The sequence below is a fragment of the Petromyzon marinus genome, chromosome 8 (genome assembly GCF_048934315.1).
Source record: "Petromyzon marinus isolate PM22_M1 ecotype Great Lakes invasive population chromosome 8, UKy_Petmar_22M1.pri1.0, whole genome shotgun sequence".
Classification (NCBI taxonomy): Eukaryota; Metazoa; Chordata; class Hyperoartia; order Petromyzontiformes; family Petromyzontidae; genus Petromyzon; species Petromyzon marinus.
The window spans coordinates 19,145,523-19,163,022 of record NC_133674.1 but is presented as its reverse complement, the minus strand read 5'-3'; the positions used below and the strand labels follow the sequence as shown (position 1 = coordinate 19,163,022).

At 43.7% G+C, this 17,500-nt stretch overlaps 2 protein-coding genes across 52 annotated transcripts in view; one reads left to right on the top strand and one right to left on the bottom strand.

Annotated features, from left to right (window-relative positions):
• Positions 1-8,611, bottom strand: part of DDX46 (DEAD-box helicase 46) — a 34,074-nt gene extending 25,463 nt beyond the window's left edge. The window contains exons 1-9 of one of the 2 annotated variants that reach the window (XM_032950034.1): positions 8,433-8,611; positions 7,592-7,726; positions 6,124-6,237; positions 5,380-5,458; positions 4,802-4,967; positions 3,921-4,210; positions 2,445-2,606; positions 1,867-2,035; positions 985-1,105 (exon numbers count right to left, since the gene is read on the bottom strand). In XM_032950034.1, the coding sequence (XP_032805925.1) occupies positions 985-1,105; positions 1,867-2,035; positions 2,445-2,606; positions 3,921-4,210; positions 4,802-4,967; positions 5,380-5,458; positions 6,124-6,237; positions 7,592-7,726; positions 8,433-8,449 (1,253 nt within the window). In that variant the 5' untranslated portion in view covers positions 8,450-8,611. The remainder of the gene's footprint in view (positions 1-984; positions 1,106-1,866; positions 2,036-2,444; positions 2,607-3,920; positions 4,211-4,801; positions 4,968-5,379; positions 5,459-6,123; positions 6,238-7,591; positions 7,727-8,432) is intronic. The other variant, XM_032950035.2, reaches the window with a different exon arrangement.
• A 1,887-nt stretch (positions 8,612-10,498) lies between these two features.
• Positions 10,499-17,500, top strand: part of LOC116940339 (calcium/calmodulin-dependent protein kinase type II delta chain) — a 71,185-nt gene continuing 64,183 nt past the window's right edge. For 22 of the 50 annotated variants that reach the window (XM_032950061.2, XM_032950057.2, XM_076065733.1 and 19 more), the window contains exons 1-2: positions 10,501-11,375; positions 13,653-13,747. In XM_032950061.2, the coding sequence (XP_032805952.1) occupies positions 11,314-11,375; positions 13,653-13,747 (157 nt within the window). In that variant the 5' untranslated portion in view covers positions 10,501-11,313. Of the gene's footprint in view, positions 11,376-13,652; positions 13,748-17,500 lie in introns of all 50 variants that reach the window. The other 28 variants (XM_032950048.2, XM_076065732.1, XM_032950044.2 and 25 more) reach the window with 4 other exon arrangements.

The following is a 17,500-nucleotide window of genomic DNA, read 5'->3' as shown; positions in this document are numbered from 1 at the left end:
TAATCAGAAAAATTATAAATATCGATAACTAATTTAGGATCCTGACAGCAATAATGCACAATTGCAGGATAGGCCCAACCAGACATCTAATGCTTTAGTCCAAAAGGAATTTGATGTATTTTCATGATTCTGTGCCATGTTTGAAATTGAGTTTCTTCCTTGTTGATACGGCGCGGAATAGAATGGATGGTTTGAAACATGTGGGTGCGGTGTGATTGAGTCTATTGGTGCGGATATAATGATGCATGGAAAATAAAAAAATATTCGAAAAACTAGATTATTTGTCTTGTTTTTATGGTCTAATTTGTATAGCTTTGGGAATATAATTGCATTGATAATAACTCAATTGCTCTTATTTGTATAGTTTTTTTACACATCATTTGGCAAAATGAAACATTAGCATATTATTTGAAAATAATTCGTCATTCCATAAATAATCTATTTTATAAGCACAATTCAATGAAAGGAACATGAGCATAAGAATCCATTTTAATAGATGAATTTGGTACATGCCTAGACCAGAGTTCTTGCCATGACTATCACTCTAACCTTAGCCTTAACCAGAACCCTAGAGTTGACTCTTTTTCCTCGCTCGAACGTAAATATAATATTTCTACATCTCAACACTAACCTTAAACTGCACGAAAAGATTTAAAATTTCGCATCAATGCTCACGTTATCCACATCACCTTGGTGCTCATTAGGGCACCAACGCCCACATAAATAAGGCATTGATCTGGCATTGATCTGTGAATTTTTTTTCCTATCCTGTGCCATTTTCTGCATCGCAGCACAAATCTGTCACCAGCCTCACTGCGAGTTCCTTCGCAGCACCCAGAAAACGTAGCTGTATATTTCATTACGAAAAGAGAGACACTGCTGTGCCAAGGTTGCTCGACATTTACTTGTCAGCTGGTCAGATGCAACCTTGAATGGAGTCACCAGTCAAACAAAAGGGGGCTTTCGTGAATTGTGTTCACTCACTTCTTGAGGGTGTTGAGAATCTTCATGGAGATGCCACACTGCACCCAGGTCTTTATTGGTTTGGGGCAACCCTTGCCCTTCACCATGACGCCTTCCATCTCCAGCCTGTAAGCGCTCACCTCTTGGGGGATGAACGCGAGATTGCGCGATGTGAGAGACCGACGGGGCGGGTTGGGGTCAGGTTAGAGAGATAACGGCGCAAATAAAAAAGGATGCAAGGTTGGCTTGCTACTTAGCATCGTGAAAGGACTGTGGAAATTTGCAGTGATGGCACAATTCCCTTTCTCACGAAAGGGTGTGCGTTGGTGGAGCAGTCATCGTTCTTTTGGAAAGCGTGAAGGCATGCGAGTGCCATAACGTCGCCTGCTTCTTATACAAAGAATAATATTGATAGAATGAAAAGTAAGCCCAAGATGCTTTACAATCTCAGCTGAAAATAAAATTTGAGAAACTGTCAAACCACAAAACAGGAAAAACGATGACATACATCGTTAACAACACCCCTGTTGGGATAAATGTTTACTTGTGCAAGGCACAAAATCAAATAATACGTTATCATTCATATTTCATGTAAATACTTGCAAATTATATTCAGATGTCACCTATTGGTTAATAGAACAAATGACATAGACTTGTGCAGAAAATACGAGACAGAAAATGTACACGGGAATACAAACGGGTCGAAAACTATACATTCGTAATTCAAATCGTCATCCCAGATTGTGACAATTCATGGAATCGTGGGAGCGGTGAATAATTGCACGCCTACTCGTGTATGTACGTTGAACTTCGGACAACGAACCAAATGCAAAAAGCAGCTCGAAAGAAACGAGCATTCAATCTACATTTAAAAGTGCAAGTCGAGACATTGGGTCGGGGCACCTTCTGCTGTCATCTTGGCCAGCTCGGGAACCTCGACGTAGAAGTTTCGGCGGAAGGGCTCGTAGGCAATCTTGGAGTGGTCCACCACCTCCACCATCTTGCGCTGCTTGTTCTGGTTGTATCCGGTAAGCGCCGTGGCCAGGTCCGAGTCCTCCTCTTCGGATGAGTACTGCGCATCCGAAACAGCACGCACACGTCTCATCGCACTGAGCAGACGCCCATGGGACGGACACGTGCGCCTATACAGCAGGTTATGTGTAACAAAGTATAAACACAATAATCCCCAAATATCTCACCACTATAGTCATTAACACTGATCCATAGCACATCTGTGTGTGTGTGTATATATAATGCTTATAGCGTACATGAGCTAGAAATAATTACATCATTTGCAATAATTGCTTTCATCAATAGCCAATAATTACTGCTTATATCACTACTAACGACAGTGACAAGTTAAATAACCCGATCAAATATCTTCTGCAGAAGCGAGCGCTTTTCGGGAAAGTGACTTTAGGTCCTGGGCAGTAGATGTGCAACAAGAAAAGGATGAACGTGTTCCAGGCCAACGAACTCACCTCCATGGCATCCTGGTCATTCTCCATCAGCTCCCCTTTGGGCTTCTCTACCTCCGACTGCTTTTTGGTGACCACCGTGACCACCTTCGTAACCGAGGAGCCCGCCTTCTGTTGGCACCAATAATGAGCGTTATTTAACCCCAAAGCTAAATGTCCAAATAGCTGGAGGATTGAAAAATGAAAAAAATGAACAAATATGTCACGACAAGTAGTGGTGGTAACTTGACCATACTTCACCGTGCTGGTCAGTGAGGGTTTGCGAAGGTGGGAAAATTGTTATGGGAGCATACAAGTACAAAATAACAGTAAATTTTGCTTTTTTGCCCCCCCTGTTGCTCATCAGATAGGACTTACGTTGTCATCAAATGTCACAGTGTAGCGTGGACAAGTCATTCAGTGCCACGTGCCCTTACAGTGAACATATTAGTGAATATTACATTGGCAAGGGAGCTGTAAGTGAAACTAACAAGAAAACTATTTATATGTGGCCTTGTAAATGTGAGTCAAATTTCAAATAAACTGTCAACTGAACAAAACCATATAAAGTTTTTTTTGCCAATCCTGCTACTGTTGTTTGTACAAGAGGAAAGGCATACTACATCACTGGAAATACCCTTACTGACAACACAGCAGTTTGTCATGGCAGGGAACAATTCAGAAATAGGATACCATAGGGATTTCCCCAGTGCCTCTCCAATGAGGGATTTTAAACACTCTTGAGTGCCTTATACCGCCCGAGATGGCCACAATTCTGGGCTCACAGCTTGATTTAAAACACCACGGCAATGCTGTAGTCAGATGCCCTGTGGGACAGCATGCACGTGTACTGACTTGGTTATTAATAAAACAACGACAGCATGGAAAAGTGTGACCTTGGTGCTTGCAAGGCTGTTTGGGATAGACTGCATGGTTGTTCCTCATGCCTACAATCACAAGCACTGCCACAATCAGCACCACCACCACCGTGAGCAAAGACAACGACGACCCTGTTAGCCTTATAAAATGTTGAAACAAGTGTTGTTAGCAATCATTTATTAAGACGAATATGGCCAGAAGCACACTTGTCTTATTGTCTCCCAAGTGATATTTACACAATGCACCAGTTACTCACTTATTATTAATTGAGGAAGGGGATGCCAAAGGTAGGCTTAAATACCACTTGCCATTGATGGTTTAGAATTGAATCAATGTAACCAAGATTTCAGTCAAATATTGAAGGAGCTTACTACTACTACAGGCTAGTGCTGCTACCTACTCCAAAAATGCCAACATCTGCTGCATTACCAAGTCCATCACATGCACAGCCAACAGTTCCCATCACCACCAGCTGCACAAGTAACTCCATCACCAGCAACACCAGCTCCATCACCAACCATTACTATCAACACCAGCAGCAGCAAAATCCACCAACTCCATCACCAACCCCCACTGCCAGCTCCTCTACCAGCCAGCAACACCATCAGCAGCAGGACCTACCTTCTCGCCCGTCTTTGCGTCGCCCATGTTGAACTTCTTCACCTCCTCCTTGATGCCCTCCATGAAAGCGTCCAGGGGGTCCACGCCATCGTCGTCATCATCGTCGACGACACCCTGAACAATGGCCATGTGCTGCTCGGGCTTGGCCGGCTCCGGCACCGGCACCACCACCTCTTGCACCATCTCCTCCTTCTCCTCCACCTTCAATTTTGGCTCTTCATCGTCACCCTCCTCCTTGTCGGCAGAATCCTCATCCTCATCCTCACCCTCGCCCTCATCATCGTCCTCGTCTGTGCCAGACCACAGAAACCAGAGCATGTGGATTTTACTGCGAGGTGGCCAGGAGTTGGTGGCATAGAAATTGATTCCTGAATGAATCCATGCAGAACTTAGGGTGTTAGCACTCAAATATGTCTTTTCAGTTTTCCCATGGTAGTTTCTGGTTTCTTTCCCCATACCAAACACCGATTATTGGAAACGCCCAAACATCCCAATGCGGGACCTTCCAAAAAAAGTCTTGTGACACATTTACTTACATGTAAAATCAATGAGACTCCTCGGCAAAAACCCTTGGAAAAAAACTAAGAAAGTTAGGCTGAATTGAGCCTTAGAGAAGACATGGACTATTGGCAGCTGCCGCTGCACTGCAGTAAACAGGGCTGAGTGAATTATTTTCCGGTTAAACACTGAAAACGTAAGAATCCATTGCATTGCCGAGAAACACACAACATTGTAAATTAAAAAAACGCGTCTCAAGGGTAATCCTGGAGACTTGACACATGCAATTATGGTTTCCTTGAAAAGAGGGCATTATTATAACAAATTATTGGTTAGAATTAGAACAATCAAATTATATTGTAAGAAGATCAAAATTAGTTTACCATCATCCTCCAGGCTCCACTTCTTCCGCTGTTTGGACATGAGCTCCACCTGCGTCTTGATGTCGCCAATGTTGATGTGCGCCTTCTTCTTCTGCTCTTCACGCCATTTTTCAATGCGTTCCTTCCTCTTCCTCATCTCCACTTCCAGCTTGCCCTGCTCAAAGCTCTGTCGCGACAAATAATCACTCTCGATGAACTTGTCGTGCCCTTTTGTCAATTTACTGCAGAATGACGGCCTCCCCATGCTGTGCACAGTTTGGAAGGATTATTTAACCACAAGGTACCGCACCGGTTGGTGCAGATTGGCAAAAAGCAGGGAACGTTGACTCTGAAGCATAGTAGTGTACAACAATGGATTTTCTGCACTGCCATCTCCTGACGTAATCCCACAACAGCCTATAACACCTGTTTCATGCATGGTGGTCACCCATCCAAAGACTCTTTCCGCTGAAACCTGCGTCGCTTGCGAGATATTACAAGATCGAGCACACTCCAGGCGATTTGCTAATAGGATGCTCTGTATATTTGGTAATAAAAAGAACTCATAGAATGTGCAAAAGTGTTCACAAATTACTCACGGCAGCATCCTTCTCTTCTTCTTTAGGCTTCTCCTTTTCTTCTGGTTCAGGTTTCTCCTTCTTTTCTTTGGACTTGGAACTTCACGTGAAAAAGAAATCAACAGTCCTTCCATTAAAAATTATTAATTTTATACTACATACAGTTTAAATTTTCTCACTAATCACGGTTGAGACAGCCCCCATGATGTAACTATTTCTGTGCCAATCTTGATTTGAAGCTTTCGTGACTGCAGGAATCCATACTCTTTGGTTATTTCGGTAAAGTCACGTAGGTGACTTTATAAAGTAAAAAAAATAAAGTCACGTAGGTGATTTTATTTTATACCTACGTGACTTTACCGAAAGAACCAAAGAGTATATTTCTGTGACGTCCTAAGGAAATACTGACAAATTAAGCGACTAAAACACATTTTTTCCTCGGTAAGGATCACTGAGCTATGTAGCTATTTTCCAGAAGTTACCTGACCACAAATGATAGCTCAACCAAGTGGCTTATAATGTGGAAATATATCGCAGCCAACTACTCTAAATGTTTCTAAATGTGGAGGGAAAAACCGGAGAACCCGTAGAAAAATCCACGCGACCACGAGGAGAACATGCAAACTCCAAGTATACAGACGTCCGGGTCGATGAATCGGTTCGCGATGCTATTCTCAGGTGTGGCGATGCGAAAAGTAAAACATTTTCAAGCAAAATAAAACTTTAACAACTTTAATAAGCTGTACCCGGTCCCACATGGCTCACCGCTTGCGTTCCTTGCTGCGGCTGCGTGTGCGGGAGCGTTTGCGCTCCCTCGAGCGGGAGCGACGGGAGCGGCGCTCTCGGCTGTGTGAGCGCCGTCGCTCCCTGCTTGAACGCCTGCGCAGCGACACAAGGAAGACAAATCATGCATATTTAAGAATTGTCTGGTTCTTTCTATCTCGTTTGTCCTCAGAAATATTTCAATTAGACACGTTCACTTTTAAGCAGCACAGCAAGATGGCGTCGCGTGACGTGTCATTTGTGGCAATGCAAGATGACATCACGGGTAGTAAAATCGTGTGGGGGGGTGCGCACATGGTGTGTGTGATGTAATCACATTGGCTGAAAAGGGAAATTCATTGAGTGTCGATTTTTTATTCACGTTGATTAATTTATCCAATTTTCTATGGAATAAATGCACTATGCAAAGGTGATTCTTAAAAAATATATATTCGTTACTACTGGAAAAGAATAAGGTGCATATGAATGTGTGGCCTGCCAAAGGAATTTGAAAGTCCTATTCAGCCCAGCAAGGAAAATGTTTAACCACCACTGCCATGGCATTAACGTACATTATTGCTGTGATCCTAAAACCAAAACTAGTGTGCTAAATTATCTCAAAAAGGTAAATAAAACATAAATATAGAAGCAATAACCAATGAAATAAAAAAGTTATGTTAATGAATCTTCAAATATTGGCAATGCATGGTATTTTTTTTTACAAACTAACAGCCCTTTAGACATGGCCATCTGTCCGTCCCTCCCAACAGCGAGCAACGTGTGCTGATCTTAAAGGTGCATTGAAAAATTTGATACTCCGACTGATGCTTCTGTTGTTGTGGAGTAACTCATGCAGCCAGCTATGGCTCTAGGATTTGGTGTTACATGTTATTTATGTAGTTTATTGTAAAAATTCGGTCACAGTCCCTATTATCACAATTACGTTGCAATTATGGCTTTATTTTTTGGTGATTTCGAAAACGTTTTTTGGTTTGGACATGTTTGTTTTGTTGTAGTATGGAGTTAGACTGATGGCCTTAATCTAAGTTTTCTTGTGGTTGTTGTTTGACTTGCATTCCACTGGGATTTTTTGCACACAGCGTTGGTGTACGGTGCTTTTTTCAGGAATATTTTGCTGGTTTTTTTTCATGGATTTTCTGTTTGCAAAGTCACATAGTCACTTTAAGATGTTTTCTTGTTCGTGTTTTTGTTTTTTTGTTTGTTGTGGTTGCACCCGATTCAAGAGCCGAATGGCTCACAGGGCTATACCAAAATAAAAAAAACTGAAAATAAACTGAAACTGAAAGATCAAAGCCCATAACGACATCTTCTTGATCTGGATGAATGAACATTTAAATATATGCGGTTTTATGCCGGGTCTTTATATATATATACTATCAATAAATTACAACAACAAAAAATCGTGGACACTTTGACGTGCAAAGGCAGCGAGTCGAGAACAGCGCGCAACCTCGTGCGCTGGGTCTCCGTGCGCCGGCGGTCACGTTCCCGCTCGCGTTTCTTGTCACGGCTCTCGGCGGCCTTGGAGCGCTTCTCGGCTGGCGATCTCCCGCGCGACGAAGACCGAGAACGTTTGCGGTGGTGTCTGGGCGATGCAAGAACAACAAAAAGCATTGCATTCAGTAGGGTGCGAAAGATGTTAGACAATACACGGGGTATACAAATGGATGTACTTTGTAAGCAGGTATTAGCGGATTTAGACCTGTATACCGGTCTCTTCCGTCAAGAGAGAACCGGGATGAAACAAATAATGGCATAAAAGGTCAATTATAACCACGTAAAGAAAACTTAAATACTCAAAAAACAACACTTGACAATAGTAACGGTTGGCTTTAAATCATGAATGATTTCATATCGTTTCCCATAATTTTCCTGACAAATACACACATTTATAGCGTACAACGCTTTCCATAACATTTCAGGGCGGAAACTGCAAGCAATACGGTTGAGCGGAATGAATAAGGAAAGAGAAATGCATGTTGGTTAAATGATACAATATCGAACGTTTTAACAGCACGATGCGTGATTAAAATACAAGATATCGGTTCAAAGAAAATAACAAAGCTACGTTTCGATCGCAACACAAGCGGTCGACCGCTTGTGTTGCTATTTGTATTTTCTTTGAACCTATCTACGTGACTTTACAAAAAAGACCCAAATAATATGAATTCCTGCAGTCACGAAAGCTTTAAGTAAAGATTTAAAATACAAGATTTAAAGCCACCGGGTACAACGCTGCTACTCAACGTATTAAAGCCAGGCGCGCATTAACGTCGAAACTGTTCTTATACCTGGAATCGCGCGCCATTCTCCGCTCCCGTCGTGTTATTCTTGTCCGTCACACTGCTCGATTGTTTTGTTGTTGTTTATTGTTGTTAACTTTTGTTTTCCTTTCGCTTTTAAATCAACGCCGTCGTTCTGTCAGGCCTCACCCATGACTCCTAGGCCTTCCGGAAGTCTCCGCGGTCCGCTGCTCGGGTAAAAATACAAACCGTGTGCCCGGAATAAATATTTGGTTCCGGAAAAAAAAATCGCAGTTATCACACAAGGGGCTTTCCTGGACCAGTGCTTTACTGAGCAAATGTTTCAGCTTGGGCGCATTTAAAGAGTGCCATCGAACATTTGAAAGAATATAAACAGACAACAGGCCAAGTTCAATTAATATGTAATTTACACATGCCGTCAACCACGTGATCCTTCTGTGAGTGCATCATTTCTGCAGTTCAGCATTGGTTAAACACAGCAAACTCTGGACGGGGTTCGTTATTCAGTGCCTCATCAGCAGTCAGATTTAATCTTCTTGTTCTGCGACTGGTATTCTCCACAACGCCGCTGATTGTTACGTACTGTGCGAAAGAAGTTCAACATACATGAAACTATTCAAGCAGAACATATTTTAAATGCCCGAGCCTTGTATGTGTGGTTGCTACACCTACATTTCGCACGGTTGGCTAGGTACGGTGCGAAAGAAGTTCAACATACGTGTGGATGTGTGCAGTGGACAGCTTGACATTCCTGTTGGGAACGAGCACATGGCCGTGAGGGATTTCGCCCAAGTAAACCACATGCTTCAGCTGCCAACCACGCCCGTTTAATTCTCCAATAAGGCGATAAATATATCGATTCGTGGATTAATGCGTATTTTAACTTCACGCGTTTTTACAATCGACGTTTTTCCATTCGTATGCGTACGTGATTAGTTCACGATACCCATCCAGCTTTCACCAACCCCTATGGTAAAACAACACGATTGAAATCGCGATCCTGACTTATAAAGAGGGCAGATCGTTACGTTCCGAGTACATAGTTTACCTTTTTGGTTTAATTTAAATTCGCGGAGTTGTTTGGGGGGATGTTATCCGTGGCTGGCAATCGAAACCAGTACATCGGGTTCAGAGCAGTGCGTTAATCACTGCGCCACCGCTCTATTTGCTGTACTTTTTGTTTGTTTAGCTTTTGTAATGCTCGTGACGAATGTTACTCTTGCATCAGCATTGCGGCTACCACCAACCGCTTTAGGGGCAGCTTCCATCCCCAGGCCATCCGGATGCTCAGCTGCTGAGCAGAGCCCCGCGCAATATTTGCCCAAGTCCCACCAATCCTGATTTTGCCCCCCACCCCCATTCACACCCCCTCTCCCCATCGACTGCACTAGACATTAACCAAACAAGAACAATTTAAAGCTTTGGTGACTGCAAGGATTCATCTTCTTTGGCCTCAAAAGAAAACACGACGTTTCGGTCGCAACACAAGCGGCCGTGTTTTCTCGTCGTGTTTTCTTTTATTATGTTTTCTATCTACGTGACTTTACCGAAAGAACCAGAGAGTATGGATTCCTGCAGTCACAAAAGCTTCAAATCAAGATTGATTTTATTAAGCTTTGAATTAATTGTTTATATAAAAAATGGTTGATGCTGTTTACATTGTTGTTGTTAATTTGCACAAGCTGAGAGAGTGAGAGCGACACGGGAACAAAGAATCTCACTGCCATGTACCTAATGTATGCATGGGTATGTGCTCAATAAAGCTGCCTGGATGACCGAAACCACCTCCACGCACCTCGTGTCACGTCACTCAGAACGTGGACCCCCGACCTCCAAGAGGCGGGCCCGCTCTTGAGCTTGGCCACGCCTTTTGGTATGACGTCACAAAATAACCCCGCCCCCTCATACGGTTGGTCACGTCCTACTTCCGACCGACGTCACGCCCTTCAGCCCCCCCCCCACCGAGTGACTCCGCGCGCGCAACCGGCCCCCGCCCAGAGCGCGCCTCGGTCACCGAGTGACGTCACACCCGGTGACCACGCCCTTCCGTGTGACGTCAGGAGCATCGACCCCGCCCCGGCACGCGCTCCCCCTCTTCACCCCCCCCCGCACGCAATCGGCGAGGGGTCGCGGCTCCTTGTCAAGCGACCGGCCGCTGTAGTTTATTATTATTATTTTTATCATCATCACTATTGTCCTTAGCCTTTAAAAAAATCGTATTTCTCGTTGTAATCGTAATGACTACTTAATTTATAATTGCTTTCCCAATTGATAGTGATGATTCATATTAATTACGCTTACTATTAATAATACATGCATTTGTAATTCTGAGGCGGCAGCGCTAACCACGTCGTAGACTAAAAATTTTTGGACGTTTTTTTTTAAACCAATAAAAACAAATATTTATAACATAAAAAACCTGATACGTTATTTGGCGAGACGTGCCTGGGAGGGAGGGGGATAGAGATTTACATTTTTAGAGCGTCGTGTGAGGGAGCAAGGCGGTGATATCAGAGAGGAGAGCGCGCGGAGCAGGAGTGAGAAATATAAAGGAGAGGGTGGAGGGAGAGCGGAGAGAGGAGGGAGAGCGGGGAGCGCTGAGAGAGAGCGGAGAGAGAGGAGAGAGCGCTGAGAGAGGAGGGGGAGAGTTAAAGGAGAGAGCGCTGAGAGAGAGGAGGGGGAGAGTTAAAGGAGAGCGTCAGAGCGATACCAGATATCGGTAGAGAGAGAGAGGGCGTGGGTGAGCGACAGCAAACGAGAGAGCAAAAGGGGAAGAGTTAAGAGATAGCCAGCGAGCGGAAGGGAGAGGAGGGAGACAGGAAAGAGAAGGGGAGAGCTAAGGGAGCGGAAGGGAGATCTAAAGGAGCGAGAGAGGAAAGCGCGACAGAGCCTCGCGCACACAGCAAACATGGCGACGACGATATGCACCCGTTTCACGGACGAGTATCAGCTGTACGAGGAGCTGGGCAAGTGAGTAAAAACCACGACCGCGTCGCCTCGTTGTGTGTTGCGAGCTTATCGTTAGCAAACGACAGCGCGGGCGGCGGGCGGCGGCGCTTCTCTTCGATTGCCGGTGCAATTGATGACAATTTTTTGCGCGGCTGCCGTACAGCGGCGGTGGTCGTGGTGCTCCAATGGGTTTGCAATGGTCGCTGCTGCGGTAGTCATCCGCGAATCTAATGTGTCGGTGATATCCATTACACGTATACATTGTACATGATTTTTTTTAGTACTGTATTACCGTTGTTACGCTGCGGTAACTTGTCGTCAAAGCTACGTCCGGTGCTGACGCATGACTACGCGCGCGTGTGTGTTGGCCTTAATAGGCGCTCGCTGACAGCAGTTGTCATGACACCCTTCTTGAGCTCTTCGGGGGGGTGATCTTTTGTGTGTGTGTGGGGCAATTTACGTCTTTGTGTCTTTGCTTTAATATACAAACACGCTGCTAATGTCATCGTTGGGGGATAGCTTTAGCCGCTGGGCGTGCCGGGGTTTTTCGCTTGCCTCGCCGCCATTTCTGCGATATAAATAAAATGAAATAACGAATATAATATACGGTGATGACAATGATAATATTACAAACGCGACACCGTCGTCATTCCACCACCATGACCACCACCCGCACGGTCGTCATTGTCATCGCCGCCACCTCTTCACCTCCGCCTGCGACACTCATCCTTCATACCTTCGTCTCTATTTGGTTTCTCGTTTACATCTCCAGCTCTTCCCTCTCTTGCCACGGCTTCGTCGCCTCTTCCACATATTCTCCTCTAACCATGACGCCATCTGCTCAGCATCGCCATCTCCTTTCCAGTGCGTTAACCGCCTCATCTCTCCATGCACCGCTCCATTTCCTTACTGTCATCTACTTCATATCTCCCTCCCTCCGGACGTGTGAGGCTCGTCTTAACATTCGTGACTTTTGGTCTGTTCTGATCTCCAGCTGTGGTTACCCCTCTTTTCGTTTACATCTCCACGTCCTGTCCGGCTCACCCTCTCGTCTTTATTTATGCTCTCATCTTTACACTCGATGTCATGTGTTTTCTCCTCGCTACTCTCATCGGTCTCGTCCTCATCTCCAGTTCTCGTTATGCCGATTCAATTCACGTCTTTCGCCCTCACTTTTCCTCCCCATCGCCTCCTTTCCTCCATACGAAATCTTCAGTCTTTTCATGCCTTCCCCTACCCTTAGTCTCCTCATATCCAGCTTTTGTTTCCTCTTTTCAATTTACATCTTCCTCTCCATCACCTCTCATCTCGCGTTTGCACTATCTTTAACTCATGTTCACTATCCTCAGCCTGCTTCTCATCCACCAGCTTAATTTTTCTCTCCACACGATCGCCTCCTGTCATTCTGTATTCCCTCTCATATCCCGTTGCTGGCTGCCTTTCCCTTCCTCAGTGCCTTGCGCTACCTTCCTGAGCGTCCTGTTTGTGCCAGTCTTCCTGCGTGTGATGTTTTGTCAGCCTGCTTGCCAATGTGCCCATCAGTTCTGCCATGTTAGAGTTGTCCGTCATCCAGCTAGACCTGTGTCCACCTGTCGTCATCCTGTCCGCCTGTCTCCTTGTTTTTTTTAAATCTTCGAGATTTGTCATCATGACCTGTCTGCTTCGTCTTCATGTTAATTTCATCCTAGCGTCAGTCCGTCTGCATTTGTCTACATGCCTCCGTCTCCCAAACCTGTTTTTAACCAAATAACTCTGAATGAACCCGATCTCAGAAGTTCATAATGATAGATCCTGGTTAGTACGTGGATAGGAGACTCGCTTGGTAAATGCCATGTGTTTTAGGCTTGGGCTGTCTAAGAGATGGCAGTACATCAGAATTTTTAATCTATCTGAATGACATGTGAGTGTTATTCCCTTGTATGCGTGTTGGTTTTTCTCTCCAGTTTCTTCACACATGCTTTTCAACCAGGATCTTAATTCTTAAACTCAGAATTAATAATGTAACGCGCTGCTGGTCAATATTGTAACAGCACAATATATGTAACTTTAGTATTTCATATGCCCAACATCCCCGAGTGGAATTGGCCCAACATCATCATGCAGGAGGACCTGAAAAGGAGTTCTGAGACTCAATGATACGTCCTTGTTAAGTAAATGACTGGCTGCATTGAGTTCTGTTTGCCTCACTTCTGTCTGCACCTATGCACTTTTGGTTCCTATAACAACCAGTCATGATGACATTAATAGTGGTTTTGGTGATGATGATGATGGGAGCTGGCCTGTCTTTGCTGCCCACAGGGGAGCCTTCTCGGTGGTCCGCAGGTGTGTGAAGGTGAGCACTGGGCAGGAGTTTGCAGCCAAGATTATCAACACCAAGAAGCTGTCTGCCCGAGGTATGACTATACAGATTCACACCTATTTAGTCCGTGCGTGTGCTGGCTCCGTGTGATTGTTTACGTGTGTGCAGGTAGTGCTTGCCCCCAGGGTCTATAAGACTATAGGCGTAGGATCTGTGCTTGTCTGCATCTGTGCGTGATCTGTATTTGTGGAGCGGTGACGCAGTGGTTGGTGTGCTCCGTAATAAACCCAGCCACCTGAGTTTTATTTCCATCCATGGCCAGCATTGATGTAAATTACATAAATTGTTACTGGTCCCCCTTAGAGCTACTCAGCCTTGTGCCTAGTGTGGTGTATAAACATCAGTACCTGGGAGACAAAGGCAGCCAGGTATGGTGGCCCAAACACCCCCCCCCTGGTCTTAATAGGTGCTTGCTATCTCATTTGTCCCAACAGCCTGTAAGGTTACTGGGGGGGTCTTTGTCTATGTGTCTCAATCTTTTATCTGTGTGTGTCTGTATCTGGTATGCTCATGTGTCTCTGCATGTTTGCAAGGTTTTGCAGTTCTGTCAGGTCCCCAGAAAGACTGCCTGTCTTCTTTAGTGGGTGACAGTGATTCAGGGCAGTCTTTCCTGGGGGACTTGACCCATGACATTTCATGGACATTTTCTGGTATATATACACAGTATATAACTGTTCACCTGTTCATAATGATACATGAATTAATGTGTATATAAACACATCTGTGTCTGAGAGAAACTTGCATTGCATTTAAAATCGAAAGTTGACACGTAGACCGTAATGCCTGGCTGGCTTGTACGAGCACTGCATGTCCATGTTCTCGAGCACGCATACGCTCATACATGCGTGTGTTCATGGGTATGTGTTGCTGCCGATAAGCCGAATGCTCGTGCCTTCGCGAATGCCAAAGTGAAACGTCACGTCACAAATAACGTCACTACAAGGCAAGGTGTCATGTTTCTGTGAACGCCTGTGTGTGGTTAATGAAAATTATAGGACCCTGTTCTCCCTTAGCTTTTAGAGGTCGATTGTAGATGTTTCTGTGTTGACTCCAGTGCTTGCAGCTGTCATGCCAGAGCACCTTCAATGAATGGCTTTTAAAGGAGTGTGCAAATTAGAATTTGTGTGCATTGCCCCCGTTAACCTCGAATTTATTATGGCAATGATTCAAATGTGTGCGCAAACAGCAATAACCACACATACGGGCACAGTGTTAAAGTTCCACAGTGACATGTTGCAGACCCTTGTCATGTGACATTTAGAGCCATAATATACAGTCGTGAATAGCGTCACTTGCTTTTTATTTTTTTTCTAAAGACCGTATAATAAAATACTGAATTACGTAAGGCCCGTTTTGTTGCACAGGCATTTAAAACGTTCCGTGAAGATGTAGAGGCTTTGTGGCGTTTTGAAACTTGCTCGAGCTGCCCAGAGAGGCGGTCATGGGGTTCGAGGGCTTTTGGTATTCTGTGTACGTCGCAGTCTGTATAACAACATCACGGAATAAGAATAAGCTATGCCCTCGTGTAATGCATGCGCTTCCCCCAAACGTAACCCCCTCCCCTCAAGCCCCTTCCCTGCTGGAGCAGTGCAGCTGTCGCAGTGACTTTACCGTTCACACTTTGCACCCGTTTTGTTCTCTACATGCACACTTAATGGTGCGGTTATTACCATTTAGAAAGATTTGGCAATGCAAAACATTGTTCTGCGGCCACTGCACATCTCGTAATAAATATGATAAAATACATTTGTTTTGGAGTTTTTTTTACTTTTTGATTTTCCATAAGATTTCTGGCCACATCCAAACATACGCTGCAGATAGTACTTGTCAAATTGTTACAGGGCGCAAATGTTTGTGCTATAAGTTTATATATGATAGTGATACAGCATAAATGAGCATTTTATTTTGATATTTCGTTGTATTTTTTTGTATGATCTAATTTAAAAAAACCCTGAATAGCACATTGTGTGTATACACCAAATATTCTGAGGCACAGCAGATTAAAAATCTTGATTTAAAGCTTTTGTGACTGCAGGGATTCATATTCTTGGTTATTTCGGTAAAGTCACGTAGAAGGGACACAATAAAATAATTTTTTTTTTATCTTTGTGAGAATTCTCTTTGTGAGAATTTTGTTGTTTTATATTTTTATTATTTTATTGTTTCCCTTCTACGTGACTTTACCGAAAGAACCAAGAATATAAAAAATATTGTTTATCACGTACTGCAGTAGGAAAGTTTGGACCTATTTAGAATTGTAATGATAGTTGAAATTGAATATCAAATAAATAATGTTCCAGAATAATGTTTTCTCATTCAACCAATGTAAAATAATGCGGTGTTCAGAACTATTCCGAATCCAACTGCATTGCAGAGCCAGAAAAAAAAACACGTGGAATGCACGGAGTTCATTTCTCAACCTGTTGTTACAAGTGGAGGCCGCAAAGGATGCCGTAGTGGCACATGTGTACTGTGTTCCAAAATAGATTGTGTGTAAATTTTAAGCGGTGAACTGTGCTTAAAAAGGAAATCGATATTCCAGAAAGTAAAAGCCAAAGACGGATTATAATGTGTTTGGAGCCGAACTGTTACGTTAAAGGTACAGTTTTTGTAAATTTATCCATTCGTATTTAAAATGTATTTTGTTATTCAGAAAGCAATTAGTTTACCACATTCTTTTTGAGGTGGTGTGGGTTTGCTTTACTCGCTTTGAAAGCATTAATCACTTTTATACTTGCTGCTTCAATGAATGTCTCCAAGGAACTGGTAACATAGAAGCACTTTAAGAAAAAATATCTGCCCTGAGGGTAGCTATTATTTGCATTATGGACGATTTGCCTGATATTGCTGTAGGTTTCTTTAGTGAAAAAAATATGTTTGCAGATTTCTTGTAATAAAATCATTGTTTGCTGAACATTAATGCAAGGTATTTTTCCTATTGGCAAACAAAAAATACGGGTATTTAATGCATTACACATGCCTTTTCCTCGCCATATCTGTTTTTTTGCGAAATATTGAAGCAGAATAGTCCCGCAGTGTTTTAAACAATGGAGTATTCAGCCAACATTTGATACATGTATAAGAATGCAAAATATACTTGGGTTGCCAATCCTGTAGCAGTTTCATTAATTCTTGGCTCTCAATGTCAGGATCCTTTGCATCAATGAAGTGGAAAAACAACACCACCCGTTATGTGATTACACCTTTCCTCTGCTTCTGTTTAATTTGAGCAGTCCTGGCTGATTATGGTAAATCCGTGCGTAAATCCCAACGTAAATCTCCTCGGTGGTGAGTGATGGGGAGCATCGATGGTGGCTGAATGCTAAGTAGGATTCTGCTCTGCAGCGCACATAATGAGAGAACCGAAGTAATGCATGCAGGGTCATAAGTGGGGGGTTCAAAGTTCACGTCCTAAGAGGTTACCTCTCGGATGCTTCACGCAGGCAGCTTAAATTACGCCTATACAAGGAATGTGCCACTGCTAATCTGTTCTTAGTCTAAATTGGAAGTTGGTCAACCAAACTACGGTTGTGAATTACACGGTGTGTTTTTTAACGTTTTCTTCATTATATCCGCATACCATACTGCCACCCAATTGGTTTCCATAATTGTGGTGTTTGAGAAAAATCTGTTTTTATTATATCGTGGGCAAACATACGCGTGAAACAACTTATTATGAAAGTGTTGCTCCAACGTCATGTTGCGCTTAATGAATCTCTTGCCGTTTGTTAGCCCTGGTCAGGAATTAAACTCGTCCTCTGATTCATAGTGCAGTGCGCACACCAGT